This window comes from Etheostoma spectabile, chromosome 1, assembly GCF_008692095.1.
Source record: "Etheostoma spectabile isolate EspeVRDwgs_2016 chromosome 1, UIUC_Espe_1.0, whole genome shotgun sequence".
Classification (NCBI taxonomy): Eukaryota; Metazoa; Chordata; class Actinopteri; order Perciformes; family Percidae; genus Etheostoma; species Etheostoma spectabile.
In genome coordinates this window covers 29,356,246-29,373,601 of record NC_045733.1, presented here as the reverse complement: position 1 = coordinate 29,373,601, position 17,356 = coordinate 29,356,246, and the positions used below count along the sequence as shown (strand labels likewise).

Genomic DNA, 17,356 nt, shown 5'->3' with positions numbered 1-17,356 from the left:
TGTGTGTGTGTGTGTGTGACACTGGTCTTACAGCAGTTCGTTAAATGGTCACGTTATTTTAATCTATTGATTCGTCAACAGGGACACGATTTTCTCATTTAATTCGTAGTGGTTACCATGAAATGGGAACGTAATCATTTCACGAACTGCCATGCCTGCTCTGAGGACAACATGGCTGCTAGGACACGATCCACGGTTTCTGGGGGACGCAACAACGGGGAAATGAAACGCTGCACGCTAGCGACAACAACGAGACGGACCGTCACATGCGAGACACGCAAAGACAACAGGACTGTTGTGGTTAGGAAATGAACAACGGGGAAAGGAACCGTCACACGCTAGTTTGTGTAAACCCCGCCCACTCTGCTGGCAACTTGATTTCGCCCCACAGCTCGGTCTGTAAACCTGCGTGTTTAATTCTCCTGCTTCAGTTCACAATTTTGCGGGAACCAATCACAAACTGGCGGGTTTAACACAATGATGATCGAGAAACAATCAAGCAGCTTCTTGTTTACATTCAACATAGCATCGGCCACCAAAGTGCAGCCGAGCGCAGCAACCCGTTGATGCCGTTGTTGCTTCAATGTCACCCGGATTGGTTGTCTGATTGGTTGAAGGACTATCCAATTGGGTACAGAGTCCTTTTAACTATGCCTGTTGATCACGCTTCTTGTGCAGAGAAAATCCAGAGCAGACTCCCCAGACCAACGCTTAATCTCAAGTCTATTGAGCTTGGCTTGGTCTGGTGATAGCCAGACTAGTAACATGCAGGAGATGGCGACAACAACGCTTGTGGTTAGGAGAGGAAGAACTCAAAAAGGAACTGTCACACGGGTGACGCGATCCCCGGGTTCCGGTGTGGAAATCCTGTGTTGTTTGACCCACCCACCACCCCAACCAAATTACTTACGTGGATTTCCGGCCTGTCAATACTACTCGCTACCGTAATCTTGCTGTTATCACAAAAGATATATGGTATACAAAACAATACAAAATGGTATACAAAATGGTGAAAATAAGGGTGATGCTATTATTATGTGTGTATATATATACATACACACACACATAATAATAGCATCACCATTTCACAAGCTGCTGTGTGTGTGTGTGTGTGTGTGTGTGTGTGTGTGTGTGTGTGTGTGTGTGTGTGTGTGTGTGTGTGTGTCCCTGTGGTCTACTAAAAGCATTGTTAATTGTAAAGATAAAGCCAACAGTAACTGCTAGGGGATGTGACTAACAGTAATGTGGTACTCAATGTAATTAACATTATTGTGGTAGTGGGTTTTATTAATAGCAATATATTTTACTATATTTATATATTTATATATTAAACTAATAGTAATATGGTAGAAGTTTTATGTATTTATGCTTTTACTTCAGCTTCTCACCTCACAGCCGGATACTTCCTAACAGGAGAACCACAGTGGGAGCTGTAGGTCAAGCTATATTTAGTCTCTGCCTATTAAGTGTAATCACGTCATTAATCTTTGGCGAGTCGGACCCTCCCGGTTGAAGCCCACACCCGGCCTCATTGACAAAGACACAGTTCAACTGTATTTTACCTAAGAAGCCACCTGGAGTACCAGTGCTCTATATTTGTATTGCCTTTGGTTGTGAAATTATATTTGTAGTTTAATTCAAAACGAGTTTGTTGCAAGTACATTGTGGCACTATTAACCTTAGTGCGTTATAAGCCCACTCTCACTGGCCATAAATGGCATGTTAAAAAAGATTTAGCACCTCTTTGACCTTTGTGCATACTGTAAAATGCTTTTAAATGACCATTGAAAAGTCAATTCTTCAGTTAATTGCCTTTCCAAAAGCAACATCTGACAGTCAGAGCAACCGGTGTGCCATATTGATATCTTTTGTGCTGTACCTGGTGTGTTTGCGCATCGAAAACAACAGTTGGTAAACGTTGATCGCACGATCATTAATCTGCAGTGACTCGGCTTGATGACTTGTTTTATGTGGTTTACTTTGTTAGGACATGGGCCAGCCAGCAGACTCGCTGTATAATGGATCACATGGGCTCTGAACAAAGCCTGTCTGCCTATCATACCCTCTCGCAGTCCAGTGACAGCTCAGCAGTCTGCTCAGGTTGCCAAGGCTGCTGTCATAGCAACTGTGTCCGTATAGATTGTTTGCCTCTTTTGTTGCTCTGCTGACGAAAGTCTGATTGGTTTGAATCCTGTTTTGACTATGTCACCATGTGGCCAATACATTTGTTTTGCCCTTTGAACAGCACAGTCAGTGACTAAATATAAACCCTTTCTACCACTTTCCAACCTGCATGTATACATTTGTAATGTGTGCCAGAGAGGCTCTAGTACCTTTTCATTTATTTGTCTTTCAGCTTGATATCTTGTAAATAGCAAAATTTCTTTTTTTTGTTAATTGGGTGAAATCACTTATATTCCCATTCTTCCTACAAATCTAATTACATGATTTGATGAGTCTTAAAAACTTTATTTCCAAGTGTGTTTGCACATCCAAGGAATTTGACTTGGTGATAATTTGATGCATGACAATAAAGCCAGTGCAAAAGTATAAAGACATAATATGAAATAAAAATAAGAAAAATGGCAAAAGAATTACAATCAATCAGACTTTATTTATAAGGCATTTTTCGTACCTTTTACCCCCACCTCCCAGCCCCAGTCACCCACCTACCCAACCGCCCCTAAATTGACAGAAATGATGTCATTCAAAACAGGAACAAGCCAAACCGAGACCTGAACCAAACTAAGGAAGCGCCATCAAATGTCATCAATTTAAAAGAATATAAGAATATGTAAATACATACCGGACATCTGTTATTAAAGTGTCTGTTTTTAATGTCTATAGTTGTCCAGTTGTGCAAAAGATTGTCCAGAGGATGTAAAATATGCAATATAAGTATAATTTCTAAGAGGGGAGATGGTAATGATGAGTGTTAATGTAACGTGTAACGTCAGCCGTGTCGGGGGGGGGGGGGGGGGGGGGGGGGGGGGGGGGGGGTCGTCCCGAGCTTGTTGAGGCTAGCTGCAGTCAGGGAGAAACTGTTTTTGTGATTGGAGGTTTTGGTCCTGATAGAGTGCAGCCTCCTACCAGAGTGCTTCAAAGAGCTTTTTTCCAGGGTGGGAGGAGTCAACCACAAAACGATCTTTCTCTGGTTATAGGTGTAGCCTGCTGTTTGTGACACAACTACTGAATCTGCTACAACATGATAGATTTAGATTGTCATAAGTCTGACTCCCGTAAAATCTTGCATCATCCTTGTACAAATCCTGATATTCCTGAACAAATGCATATGTTATCCAAAAAGAATGGCTACCATCAGTCAACCATTATTGTCTGCTATGTGCATTTCTATGCAGATCTGGATCCAGATGCAGATTTAACATTTGTTACTGTTTTATATTATTAAAACAATACATTTAGAGGATGATGAGGTCTAGCAGATGAATGCATTTCCTCAGTCATTTCTAAGATTTCAGTTGTATGCTTACGGCATTGAATACGTATTCGCTTGCAAAGTCAATCCAATAAACATCAAAACATTTAGTTATGATTAATAAAGCATGTATGGATCTGTATTTCATCCCTATCACTGTTAATGTTCAGTACCTCTTTTCTTAAAATTGTTACATTTTGTTCGGCCAAGCGTTGCTGTCTAAATAGACATGTAGATATTCACTTCCAGTGTTGCCATTAAGCTCATGAAAAGCGTGCAAAAGACAGACCAGCATTATTCCTCATTCCTCACATTATACAAATATGCAAATTTGAATGAAAATGTGCAGGGTGCAGTGTCTTTCAGCTGTGTCTGTGTCTCTCTGTCCAGATTGAGAACATTGATGCCTGCCTCAGTTTCCTGGCTGCAAAAGGAGTCAACATCCAGGGTCTGTCTTCAGAGGGTAAGCTGGACTCCTGCTCCTCTGTTTTCACTGGAACAAAAGAGCTTGACCCAAACCTGGGCCAGGCCAGGCTTGGTCTATCTATTAAACAAAGGGGCTTTGTGCTATGGGAAAAATGAGCTCACATATACTTAATACATTGAAACATTTTCATTGGCAAGTTCTTTTGCCAGGACATACTACATTGATGCCAGATAGTACACAGTAAAACATGCAGGCTTGATAGGGCCTGATTACCCCATACATACAATTAATGGACCAGAACTCTTCTTGTAGCAGAGTGTTTAAATGTAGCCTACTTCAAAAAATATTTGATGTTGGCTTCATTTTTTATATCATATTATTCATGAAGGAAACCTAATTATGATAATGGTACTTATAGTACTGATGGACAATAAAGGAATTAGTCATTATCACAATATAACAATATTGATAGGCCATAACAGCCAGTATAGCAGTACCCCGTAGTGCTATCTAGTAGCTTTAGTTTCTTAGCACAGAACAGTCCGGCAGCTGTCATCGAGCAGATGAAGTGATAGAATTTCTCTATCATCTTCACTTTTGCCTTTTATTAAGCACTTTTTTGCTTAATTCACCCACTTTTGTCCTTCTTTATCTCATCTGCCTTTTCCTTTGGAATATTTCACATTGTCCTTCTCCCTGACCCGCAGAGATCCGTAATGGTAATCTGAAAGCCATCCTCGGCCTCTTCTTCAGCTTGTCCCGCTACAAACAGCAGCAGCAGGCCCAGCGGCAGAACTCCCAGCCCCAGGGCACACACCCTCCCCTGAGCCAGCAAAGCAGCGCCCCAGCCCAGCTCAACCACTCTACGCATGGGACTCCTTCCCTTACAGCCCAGAAAGCAGCACAGGCCGAGATGCAGTCCAGGTAAAGCTCGCTGGCGCGTTAATGCAATCTCTGTAAACTGGAAATATAGGAAAAGTAACCTTGAAACTGGAAGAATGAGGTTTGTCTCTGTTTTCTTCACTTTTTGCTGTTTCTGCTGTTCTACTTCATCATTGTGTCATCTCTATCCTCATGTTCGCACCTCCTGTCATTTATAACTGTAAACCTGACCTCTCTGTCTCTGTCCTCTTCCATATTTCTCTTCTCTTTTCTTCTCCTCTAGGGATGGGTCTCAGAGTAAACTGCTCAAGTTTTCCCTTGGTCAGAAAAAGACCTCTAGGTCAGCTTCTTCTGCCTTTTTTATTTTCTTGCTCCTCCCTCTCTTTCCTCCAAAACACCTCCTGTCCCGTCCCCTTCCTGGAAATAGGAAGGTAGAAATTGCCCCTAATCAAGGATATCTTGACAACATCTTTTGTACTGTAATGGGTATCTTGTTGTTTCTTTGTCTGTGATTAAGGGCAGTATCTACTACAAGCACTATCTAATATGCATGAGTGATAGTAGAGCACATAGGAACTAGAGCTCCAGGCTCCCTTTTCGGACGGATGTATGTCTGGCAGCGTGCTTCATTTGGCAAGCCTGCTAAATGGGCTGTGAAAGACCTTTAGATAACCCTTAAGTAAGTGTGTGTGTGTGTGTGTGTGTGTGTGTGTGTGTGTGTGTGTGTGTGTGTGTGTGTGTGTGTGTGTGTGTGTGTGTGTGTGTGTGTGTGTGTGTGTGTGTGTGTGTGTGTGTGTGTGTGTGTGTTTGCTTGACAAGCACATTCCCTATGTAATGTGACATTAATAATTAACAGAGCAAGAATCTGTAGCTGGAATGTGTGTCTATAATATGTGTTCTTCAAATAGAGCTTCCGTCTGCGTTCACTGTGAGGCTCTCAAGACTTTTTGCGTTCCCATTTGGCTCTTTTTTTTTAGCATGCAGTGTCGTATTATGTGTTGATGCACTTTGAAATTGGATTTAGGATGTGGTTTTGCATGCTGCCCATCCCAGATTGTGTTTGCATTGCACCTGCCAAACACCAGCTCCGCTCCAAGGAAATGCAGTGGCCCCACCCTCTGGCCAGCATGTTTAACTACAAGATGAGGAGCTGGGATTCTCCTGCTGCTCTCCAACCGGACAACTCTTGGCTTTTCTAACATGTTCTTATTTCAAAGGCCCCAATCAAAAACGTATACAGATTTCCTCCAAATGTGCTCAGGTTGGTTTGGTTGGTTTACAGATGAGCTTTGATCTTAAGCCTTTCTTCATTTTGAGCAAATACATTTATTTGGCAAGAGCATTTTTCTTTTGCTTTTTTGACTGTATTTGACTTCAAATAAATTGTCAGGAAATGTGTAGATATGTTTCCATATTAGTTCTGACACGTTGTAGCCAAAAAAATAATAATAATATTTTGAAATGTGCATACCCATCAAATAGAATATTTTTTCTATACACAGCCAGTCCAAATGCGGGGAGGCAGTAGACTGACTGGCCCTGTCATAATTGAAAGCCAAATGATCTTAGGCTACTCTTGACTAAATAATGCGGTAAAACCTATTACCTAGCAATGGCCAGATAAATAATGGCCAGTCAAAGTGGAAAGCATGCCGGAAATGAGAATTGCTATAAAGCATACAAGAGCTGAGAGAGTGAGAGCTGTAATCTGCTTATCAGCATCTGCCTCACAGTCCCTGGAGGATGATTATGATGATGATGATAATGATGATGTTGCTGCCTGTGAATTAGCATTTCATTACTCAGTCCGTATGCCACGGCCTGGTCAGATTACAGACCTCAGCAAAAGGCAACAGAGGGACTCACAGGATGGAATCAAGGTGTCATAAATTTCACCAAGGCTTATCCATTGCCAGTACATCCTGTCTAATTTGCGCGGGGAAATAAAAGAGCAGGACGTGTAATCTGAGGCTGTTGAGCTCCCAGCTCCCCTGGGACCTGCACTCTGTCAACGCGTCCACCCCACACGGAAACGTCCACGCTGCTGTGAGCTCATCTGTCTCCCTTAGATTACTGTAGGTGTATATAGGGAGATGGGGCCAGGCAGCGCTACAAGAAAAGCAAACAATAGCTGAGTTTACATTTATTAAACTGTGTGTAACTTCTAATCCAAGCCACAGACTTTCAAACCAATGATAAGACGGATATAAAGATGTATCTAAAGAGTCTAATATTATTTAAGATATAAGATAAAATATTAATGTTTGTGTAGCACATTTCTTAAATTACAGTAGTGACATAGTGCTTTGACAAAAAACAAAATATTAGTTATATATAAAGAAGAATAAAGATTTAGTTTTTCTTAACACAAGGAACTCTCCTGTGTCCCTCTACCCTGTTCACATAAAACACTTTCTGCAAAAAAAATTAAAATAATAAATTTGCATCATCCCTCAACTCTCTTAATTAAGTGAGACCCTCAGGTTTGCATTTGGAAGCTGTAGACTGGATTTGTCTCTAACAGAATGTGTACTTAACCTGCATTATACCGGAATATGTTTCTTCAGTGTGTGAGATGAAGGCTTTATATCGAATATATACTTTCTTGCTTCCTTTCTCTTTATTTCTCTCCCTCCCTCTCTGTTTCTTTGCCAGACTTCCCGGCCCCTCGGCGAGGGTATCCACTGCAGGCAGTGACATCCCTCCAAGAGGCTCGGTCAGCGCTGCTGGGAACAGACGCAGCCAGGGCTTCAGTGACAAGACCAAAGCCAACTCGCACCTGAACAAAGGTAGGCCAACCACAAACACACATAGCGTTTATTAGTTTAGGGATGGATGGTTGTAAATCCCACCATCATAACATCATACCACTGAGATGGCCTCGGCAAAGTGTGTGTGGGTCTCTGTCTGACACACACAGTGACACTGATAGTGACACTGACACAACTGTGTTCAAGAGAAAACTCCTCTTTTAAGGTTTCAGGTAATTTCACTTTTCTTGGAACATTAATATTTCCTGTCATAAGGAGAGAGCATTCGTCCTCAGTTTGTATAACAAACATTCAGTAGTTCTGAATCAAAATCAGAAAAGGATTTATTGCCACCTATGTGGAATTTGCCTTGGTGAATTGTGCATACATACACAAACAAACAAATTAAAACCTGAATAAGAAATAAACAAGAAATACGGAAACGGCATGGATGCTGAAGTAAATGTACTTTCCGACTGCAACCTCAGTGAAAAATCTCAACTTGTGTCTTTGGACCTGTGTCCGGTTGCAGTATTTAGGACATGGTCACAGTGTGGAAGTTGAGGTGAGGAGCTGTGATTTATATTGATTTATAGTTAAGATGTGATTGTGACCTCCGTTTGGCTGCTGTACACAAACTGTCTTTGTCCTCTTAGGTTGAGAGGGTTACTGTGTGTTGTGGACAGCTCCTATCTGAACCGTTTAGGGTATTTATGCATGTGTTTTTTGTTATTTGTTTGAGATTATTGCTCAAAGGCGGCGTCAAATAGTTGTAATAACTAAGAACCAAAGAGATCCATTGTGGTGATGATTGGTCTCATGCAAACCATATGTTTTATTGCTTTTGATTCTGCAGATAAAGAACACATTTCTCATAAATTAAGTGACTTACACCAAATATAATGATTTATTTTGTGTGTGTTTACTAAAGAGTATAAGTATGTACCTTTTGCCTTTTAATAACTGAACCAGTTATTAATTAACATTTTTCAGAATTTGTCCTGATGATTCAACCAAAAGAGATTTATTTTTTTTGGAGATGGAGATACATGCTCATACTTTTATTCCAAACTCCTCAGACCCACTGTTTGAGTTCTGCAGCATACAAACTTGCGAGTGTGTTTGGCAGTATATTTAGTTAGCGCAGTGTTGAAATAGCTTCTGTCACAACTCAGTGGGCCAAGGCTTTATATAGACTGTGTTAGTGTTCACAGTTTAAACTCATTATCCTGCATTAGACAAAGAATTCTGACCGCACAGAGGGAGAGGGAGGGAGAGAGAGGTAGAGAGAGAGAATCTGTTGTCTGTGTTTCAAGTGACAAATTAACCAACGCTGTGAGCAGCACTGTGGGGCACTCATTCAGATGCTGTTCCATCCGATGTAGGGGAGCTTCTATTGGATGGTGTTGTGTTTGTGAACGTTTGTGCATATGTAAGTAAAACAAATTTACAAGTCGTACTGTTAAAGGAATAGTCGGACATTTTGGGAAGTACACTTTCTGGTGGAATGTGAGATGGATAGATGACAACTACTCTCATCTGTGTGCTAGCCTACCAGTTAGCAAAGCTCAGCATTAAAACGCATTATATCCTGTTTGTAAACCGTACAACAACCAAAGTGTAAATTAAACAAGTAGTGTTTTATATTTCTTGGCCCGTCCAATTTGTGGTGCCTGCTGGCTGTAGCTTTATTTTTATGATTACATACATAAAAGTGGTATCAACTCTATGGATCTTATTCTGGGCATTATATTGAAGCTGATCTTGAGCTGCTCGTTTGTAGCGGTAGTAGAAGTGGTAGCAGCAGCAGCAGCAGCAGTAGTAGTAGTTGTAAGTCTGAAGCTAATTCTGAAGAAGAGCATTAGCTTGAAACGTCACTTGTAGTTGTGCCAATAAATTAGCTTAGTCTGCAGAAGAGCATTAGCACACAACTTAACTTGTGGATGTGCCAATAAATTGTACTTGAGGGAGCTACCTGTTTGTTTTCATTGCAGCACTAGTAGCATTAATGTTTGAAGTGTCAGTTGAGCTTGTCAACAAGTAAGTGAGTGACGAGGTTTCCACAGAAAGGACCAGAGCTCATCTAGAAATAAGATACACTTTGTTATAAAGTGATTTACAGTAAAAATTGGCAGCAGGAAGCATGAGAATCACCCCCCTCCTTCTTGCCTTGTTGTTGACATGCTGCCAAGCCCCGCCCCCTTGCCATACCATCCTCGTCATCTTTCTCCTCCTCCTCTTCCTGCACCCTCTGGATGGCTGGCCATGGTTTGGGACTCTTCCCTCCTCTTCTGTCCATCTCCTCCTGTCCTTCTTTCTCTGTTCCTTCTGGACATCTGCAGCATCTATGAGGTTTGTCAGCTTGCACTTATAGATTGCCTTGGGCTAGGACGGCAGGTGATAGTTTCAGATGTAGAGCTTGAGCTTTGCATTAAAACTTTGAAAGTATGGTTGCAGATTTTGGTTGGTTGTTGTTTTTGCTAGAAATGTGTGTATTTGTTATGCTGCAGAAAGCAGGATTTTTTTTCTTTAGAGGATGTGAAGTCAGTTTCCCTGCGTTTTATGAATAATTTGAATTGTAAGTATTGTGGTTCCAGAGAGATTGGTCATCTAATTTTCCACCGTCTTGCTACTTTGATGTAAAATTGACTCTGATTTCATTTTGTTTCCTAGGTGTCAATAAATATGACATTTTTGTCTGATGTTACAGTTTATTTTCTGCCTCAAAAATGCATGTTGTGCACTAATTTGCTAGAGATTGTTATACATGCTTTTGAGATGGTGTTCAGCTGGTTAAAGAGGCACCTGCAGCTTCTATTGTGAAGCCAGATCTGCTCTGTGTCAATGGCCCTGACACCAGAATGGAGTCACGTTACCGCACCAGTGTACAGTACGGAGACTGACCTGAATCTTCTCTTCTGCTCTGCATTAACACAAGGTGACAGAATCTGGGTGTCCACCAAGTGACACAGAGCAGAGAGCCGGGGGCACCAGTGGGTCTGTGTTTGTGTATGTGCACGCTTTTGATGTATTTCTGTGTGTTTGTAGGGCCGGTGCCCTTGCTGAATGAATAACCTTCTGATGAGCTGTAGCATCACTGTTTAAGTGTATTCATGTGGAGAAACTTTAAAAAGTTTCAGTCTCCACACAAAAGCCGTCTGTCCCTCTCAGTTTTTGGAACACAATAACTGAGGAGGGAAGAGAGAGTGTAGGTTCCTGAAATCAGAACGTGGTGAGTAAGCGATCCCGCAGCCTCAAACGTTGTGCCATTGGGATACACAGTAGTTTGTGTTGAGTTCACCAATAAAATTGGCAAGACCGAAGGAGATCTGTTCTCATAATGGTTTCTATCATGTGAGAAATCTTCTCAGCATCTAAGTTTGAAATCCAAAACATGTTTTCAGTCTTGCTATATGAGAGGGACTTGAATGCAAGTAGGCACTGGAGGTTTAGCTTAATGTCTTGTGACCAGTGTGACCATGAAAAGGGTTAAAGGGCTTGTGATGTCTAAACGGTGTCAGCCGACGCTACCTCTAATGCATTTACTGCTGTCTTTTTGTATGCAAGTGGTCACACTGCAGTGTATTTGCTCTGGTCACCGGCCCTGCAACTGCGTAAATGTTGAAGCGTTTGAAGTTACTGAGCAGAACAAACATCCCCCGTCTCTCTTGAACTTGACATGCATGCACAGACTTGTACACGCACAGAGAGGGAGAAGAGGGTTGACACTTGTGTGAAATTACATGGTTTTCCTCGGCTGTAGGCGGGCATTAACACAAAGCAGCGCACGCACAGACACATGAGTGTGATGATCCATGAAAAGAGCATTGGGTCCACTTCGGCTGATTTCCCAAAATGCCTTGATGTTTATAAGGAGGCTCTGAGAGGAGTAGGCTGCTGGACCGACCCTGAGGCGGAGTCAGAGAGGGTGAGACAGGTTTTTATGGCAGACAGGAAGTGCAGTGGTGGTCTGTGATCCTTTCCCCCCACTACTGTCATTTTCTGCTCTCGATTTTATTTACTAATGACTGCTGTAATTAAGCAGTTGAGTCGTAAACGCTAAAATTGTTTCAACATGTTTCTTTAAGCAGACAGCTCGACCAGCACAGCGAAAACGGAGCAATGTGCAGTTTAATTCCAGGATTTGCCCCAAGGCTCCACAGGGTGGGTCATTAGGTCAGTGACCCATTCCAACGGCATGTTAAGACTCTACTGTTTATTTTTTAAGGAAAAGTGCTTCGTCAAGTGCATGTTGTGCTGATGAGGCTCCTGGGCTGAAAAATCCAGCCCAAATAAAAACCAGATTAAACCAAAGTGACAAGTTGTGATCAGAATATTTACTAGAGATCTTTCTACCAGGTCTTTTTTACCATTTGATTGTGGCTGTTGTCATAAACTGTGAGGCTTTGATGTTGTTTTAAATGTGAACTTTTCTGAGCTTGAGAAAACACACTTTTTTGCTGTGCCAAAAAATTAGATAAATGCTGCAGTGTGAACAATCTGACTTTGGCATTTCTTTTATTTGGGACAGACTGACGTATCTTTTTGCAAACCGTGGTTGGATTTATGATGCAGTCAGTGTCCAAGTCCGTCACTCTAGTGTCACTTCTGACCCGCCACGTTGAAGATTGACTACTTTTCCTTCACCCTTAGCAACCCAACTGGAGCGTGTCTGTCCCGGTCACCGGGTGCAGTCATGGCCAGCTGTCCCTAGTGTCCAGGGCCTCTCCATATCCTGCATTTCTTCTTCTGTTCCTTTCTGACCCGAAATCCAAGCTGACCCCATTCACGGACAGCGCAGACCGTCCTGCTGGCCCACATCAAAGCTTTACTCACCCCAAACCTGCAGTGCCAGTCCCCTTATTCTCTCAGCCTGCTCCATAATCACAGCAGGTCCCCTTCTCATTCAGCCGCCTCCAGTAGGACACCAGCTATTAGCAACCTGACCCACTTTTCCGATTGCTAACTGCTAGCACGGCTAATTGGTCTCTAATCACTTCCTAATGGCTGCATTGTTTCAGGCTGCTCTCGCTAAATGCTAAACAGGGAGAGAAAGGAGAGGCGGCGAACGAGTGCCTATTTCCAATTAGGACATGAAAGGTGCTGTAAAACTGAAAAAAGTAGAGACCCAGATGAGAAAGGGGTAAATAAGTGGATTGGGTGTTTGATATTCTGCTTAAATTGAGACTTAATGAGACCTTTTGAATAGCATATGAATGTGAAATTTTCCACCTGAAATATCACAGAGAATGATTCTTTATACACCATCTTTACTAACGTTCATGTATGGTTGAGCACCAAATAACTTGTTTTCTCTAATAAAAGTAGAGAAACTAAACTCCTAAACAACTAAACAATGGAGTGAGATAATTTTTCCAATTCAAATCAACTTTTACATTACGTTGCATTTATTTAGCTGATCCTTTTATCAAACGTGACTTACAATAGGTGCTTTCAACTGGATTCAAGAATCGTCTAAAATCAAGCATCAATCTGTGTTTATGCTAATGCAGCAACCTGCCTAATTCTGTGTTCCTTCAAGATACTGACAAGAGACTGTCACTTCCTTAAATACTTTTTACATTACATTTGTATTGTAAAAACGTTCTAAAAGAACCGAAAAATTCTGCACGCTAGTACTCACTTGTTTTGGTCCTCCAGCCTTCATTAGGCAAGGCAAGGCAGCTTTATTTGTAGAGCACATTTCAGCAAGAGGGCAATTCAAAGTGCTTTACACAAAATCAGTTAAACAGATAAAACACAAGTACAAACAGTTAAAGATCATAAGCATTAAAAACCGGTAAAACACATGAATAGACAGTTAAAAAATGGACACATAAAACACAAGAATAAAAGTTACAGTGCAGCATAATAAATTTAAATGAGCAGTCATTTAAAGAAAGGCAGCATCAAAAAGAAAGGTTTGGTGTCTTCAGCCTTGATTTAAAAGAAAACGAGAGTAGCAGCGGATCTACAGCTTTCTGGGAGTTTATTCAGATATGAGGAGCATAGAAACTGAAAGCTGCTTCACCCTGTTTAGTTCTGACTCTGGGGACAGAAAGTAGACCTGTCCAGATGACCTGAGGGGTCTGGGGGGGTCATAGGGAGTAGCAGATCAGAAATGTATTTGGACCTAAACCGTTAAGTGGTTATAAACTAGCAAGAGTCTTGAAATCAATTTTTGAGGACACAGGAAGCCGTGTAAAGACTTCAGAACTGGAGTGATGTGATCCAGTCTCTTGGTCTTAGTTTATTAGGTACAATTCATACATACAAACATGATCAGGGCCATGCTATTGGAAAATAATTGAAGTTTGTTTTGTCACTTAAGAAAACAAGACTTGCAGTGTGTTAAGAATCTAAACTCCCAGAGTAAAGTTGCACGACAAGGCAAAACACAGCAGCAGTAGTAACTTGGAATAAATATAAGTGTGTGTGCGTGCGTGGTGGGGTGGGGGTGGGGGAAGTGGTATGTTGCAATAGAACTGTTGTGATTAATTCCTCCCAGTGCTCCCTGCATCGGCCCTGTCTCTCACTGGCCGTTGGTGTTTGAATATTCAAATATTACTGGTCTGACCTCTGTGCTACTAGTACCACCTTTCTGCATGTACAGACTGACAACCTCAGCAGCTCTCAGGATACTCTAGTAAGAGTAGCGACTTAACCAGGACTTTCAGCTCTTCTTTTGCTCCATCAATTCTTGGTAAGTTTGCTTGTTGAGATGCTGCTGAGTAAGTTTTTGCAGATTTACCCAGGCAGTTCTGGGTGATACATTTTAACAAGGGTTTACAGGAATATGTTTACACTGCAAAAAAAGCAACCTTTCTGTTCTTTTCATGTCCAAGTAAAACTTTATTTTGTATACCGTTGTATGATGAATGACTCTAATTTACAACGGACTTAGTACATATAACCAGACAGTGTTTCTTTGTAAAGCAGAGGGATGCTGACCAAAAGCAGACCATATAAGTCCAAGCCTTATAAGTGCAGCAGCACCGCTTCTTAACTTGGCCTGCTTGGCAGACTTTAAAGCACTTGAGCCTGCTCCTCATTGTTTTTATAAACAGTTTGTGATGGACTCCTCATTGTTAGTGCTAAGGGGTTTTTAACAGTTTTGGTGGCTAGCCCGAAGGAAAGTAATGGCACGTTTGGCTGTATCAACGCAGGCCACCTCCAGGCCCTTATAAGGCCACTTTGTGTGGGGTCAAAGACGACTAAGCATCTGGTTTCTCTTCGCTTCCCCGGATCCTCCCTCTGCTTGACTTTTCCTCCTTTCTATATTACTGTTAATAAAATGTCTCTTTTCTGGTGCAGATTCCTCAGAGGGCATGACCTCACAACCTTCGGTGATGACTGAGCATGCTCCATCATCTGCAGTGACCGTCAGCTCCTCCACCAGCATCCCCGCTGCTACCTCCGGCCAGATTCCACACCCATCTTCACTGTCCTCATCCACCTCCTCCACGGCCATTCCCCAGCCCAACAGCAACAGCAAGCCCTGGAGGAGCAAGTCAGTGAGCTCCAAGCACATCTCTCCTTCTCCTTCCTCCACCAGCACCGCTGCGTCTGCCATGCAGTCCATTAAGCAGGAGAAAGACACCTTCTGTAAGGCTGAAACTCCTCCAAAGGTCGCCACTCAGAAGTCAATGCTGGAGAAGTTGAAGCTTTTCAACAGTAAAGGAGGCTCCAAATCTGCCAGCTCCTCTAACGGAGTAGGGGCCCAGACCGACAACACTGCCCCAGCCAGGCAGTTTGGAGCTATGCAGGTGGAGAGAGCCGAGACTGGCTCCAACACCGAGCCCCTGGAGGAAGATGATGGCAATGTCCGGCCGGGAATGAACGGGACAACCTACGGCGCAGCTCCCTCGGCAGGTACTACTGTCTCCACAACCGCCAGCAGCCCCAAAATCGCCCTGAGGGGCATTGCCCAGCGCACTTTCAGTAGAGCTTTGACTGCCAAGAAGGGCTCTGTCAAGAGCACAGAGAAGGACAAGGACAAGGAGAGGGGGAAGGAGAAGGACAAAGGGAAGGAGGTGGGAAAACGCATCTCAGTCCCGGACAGGACAGATCTCAGGGGGGACGAGCTTAAAGAGGAAGTAGCACCTGTTGCTGTAGACACAGACAGCTCAAACAAACGGACCTCTAAAATCACCAGCTTCATTCCCAAGGGGGGTAAAGTGGCCAAAAAGGAGAGTTCCACCCCTGCACACAGCGGAATACCAAAGCCAGGAGGTAAAGCCCCAGGAGTCGGGGGGAAAGCTTCCTTAGTGAAGGAGTCGGGGGAGAGGCCTCGGAGCATGCGATTAGGAGGGGGTCTCACCGTGCAGCGTGGCCCCCTCGACAGAGACAGGGACAGCAGACACTCCAGCTCCACTTCCAGCCTGGCCTCCACAGAGGGAAAGACCAGCGCCTCCCCTGTGGCAGGAGGAGGCACTACACAGAGCACAGCCAGCAACACCATCAGCGTGCAGCTACCTCAGACTCAACAGCACCACAGCCATCCCAACACGGCCACCGTCGCACCTTTCATGTACAGGTTAGATCACACAGACTGGAAACATCCGTTAAAGCAGGGGTCTTCAACAGGGGGTCCGCGACCCCTAGGGGGGGTACCGCGGAGGTACTGCATGGGGGTCGCGAAAGTTTTGGTTGATAAACTTTTTTTTATATCCCCCACACCCCAATTTTTTCCACTAATTGAAATGTCTAATACAATAACATGAATTCAACACACTGTAGTAAACCGATAAATGAGGGCAGAAGATGTCTTTCAGTCATCAATGCACACATGGCACTAAGGACCAGTTTGATATAACACAATTTTATACAATATATATAATTAGGGGGTCCCCGCTCCATCTCGCCATCAGTTTGGGGGTCCTTGGCCTGGAAAACGTTGAAGACCCCTGCGTTAAAGCATCTGAAAAATCGGTTCAACATTTAGTATTTTTCCATCGCGTGAAAGATTTGTGTCTACATGAGTAACAATCAAAGTTAAGTTAATAAAAAACATTTTCTTGATCGTATGAGAATTTAAGACTTAAATCAGATATCAGTCTGCTATATCAGGACTGTGTGGGTGATACTCGTGTGGCTCTAGAAATTAGATTCAATTTTAACTTCATAGATCACATAAATGCACCAATGACATAGATGCAAAAAGTATGTGCTTATGAGATAAACTGTACATATATAAAAAAGAAAAACAATCCAACGCAGACAAAACAAAAACAAGATCAAGTGAAAGAAGAGACACTTCTACTGCGCCATCTTGAAAAAATTTGGAAGATTAAAAATAGTACAAAAAAACAAATTTTAAATAACATGTCTTTGTCTTATGTTAATCTCTGGTTCTGCTGCATCGATTTCAATAGTATTTCCTCCTTGTCCTACAGTGTTTACGGAGGTGCTATGCTAAATTGGTAAAGAATTTAATTTAGCTTTATTGATAATCCTACTGCAGTATAAATATCTTAAAGTTTGGCTTACTGGCCACAACACAGTGATTAAGAACCGCCGTCCTAAAACAAAGTCATTTCACCATTCACATGCTCCTCCTTAAACATTTTCCCAGAAGTGGGAAGGTTAAATTCTTCAGTGACTTGTTCAGGCATAGACCTGTTAACAGTTCTGGGTAAGCTGTTCTTGACTACCTTAGCTTTTAAATAATAACCACAAATTGGTGTATAGCTCTGCATATTACTATGATATTGTGTATCTAGGATTAGCCGTTACTTTTATTTAAGTCATCACATATCTAAGATTTGATTCTCTGACAGCATCTGAAAGTTCAAAAATCGGAATCAAGCCATCTGTGAACTGTTAACCAGGAATGTCACATTGTGTGTGTGTGTGTGTGTG

At 42.5% G+C, this 17,356-nt stretch overlaps 1 protein-coding gene across 16 annotated transcripts in view; it reads left to right on the top strand.

Annotated features, from left to right (window-relative positions):
• nav2a (neuron navigator 2a) overlaps positions 1–17,356 on the top strand; it is a 224,756-nt gene that overhangs the window by 150,562 nt on the left and 56,838 nt on the right. For 11 of the 16 annotated variants that reach the window (XM_032523975.1, XM_032523914.1, XM_032523864.1 and 8 more), the window contains 5 exons: positions 3,827–3,899; positions 4,571–4,787; positions 5,029–5,085; positions 7,401–7,534; positions 14,810–16,031. In XM_032523975.1, coding sequence (XP_032379866.1) covers positions 3,827–3,899; positions 4,571–4,787; positions 5,029–5,085; positions 7,401–7,534; positions 14,810–16,031 — 1,703 coding nt within the window. Of the gene's footprint in view, positions 1–3,826; positions 3,900–4,570; positions 4,788–5,028; positions 5,086–7,400; positions 7,535–9,744; positions 9,848–11,403; positions 11,424–14,115; positions 14,199–14,809; positions 16,032–17,356 lie in introns of those variants that run through there. The other 5 variants (XM_032523986.1, XM_032523872.1, XM_032523950.1 and 2 more) reach the window with 4 other exon arrangements.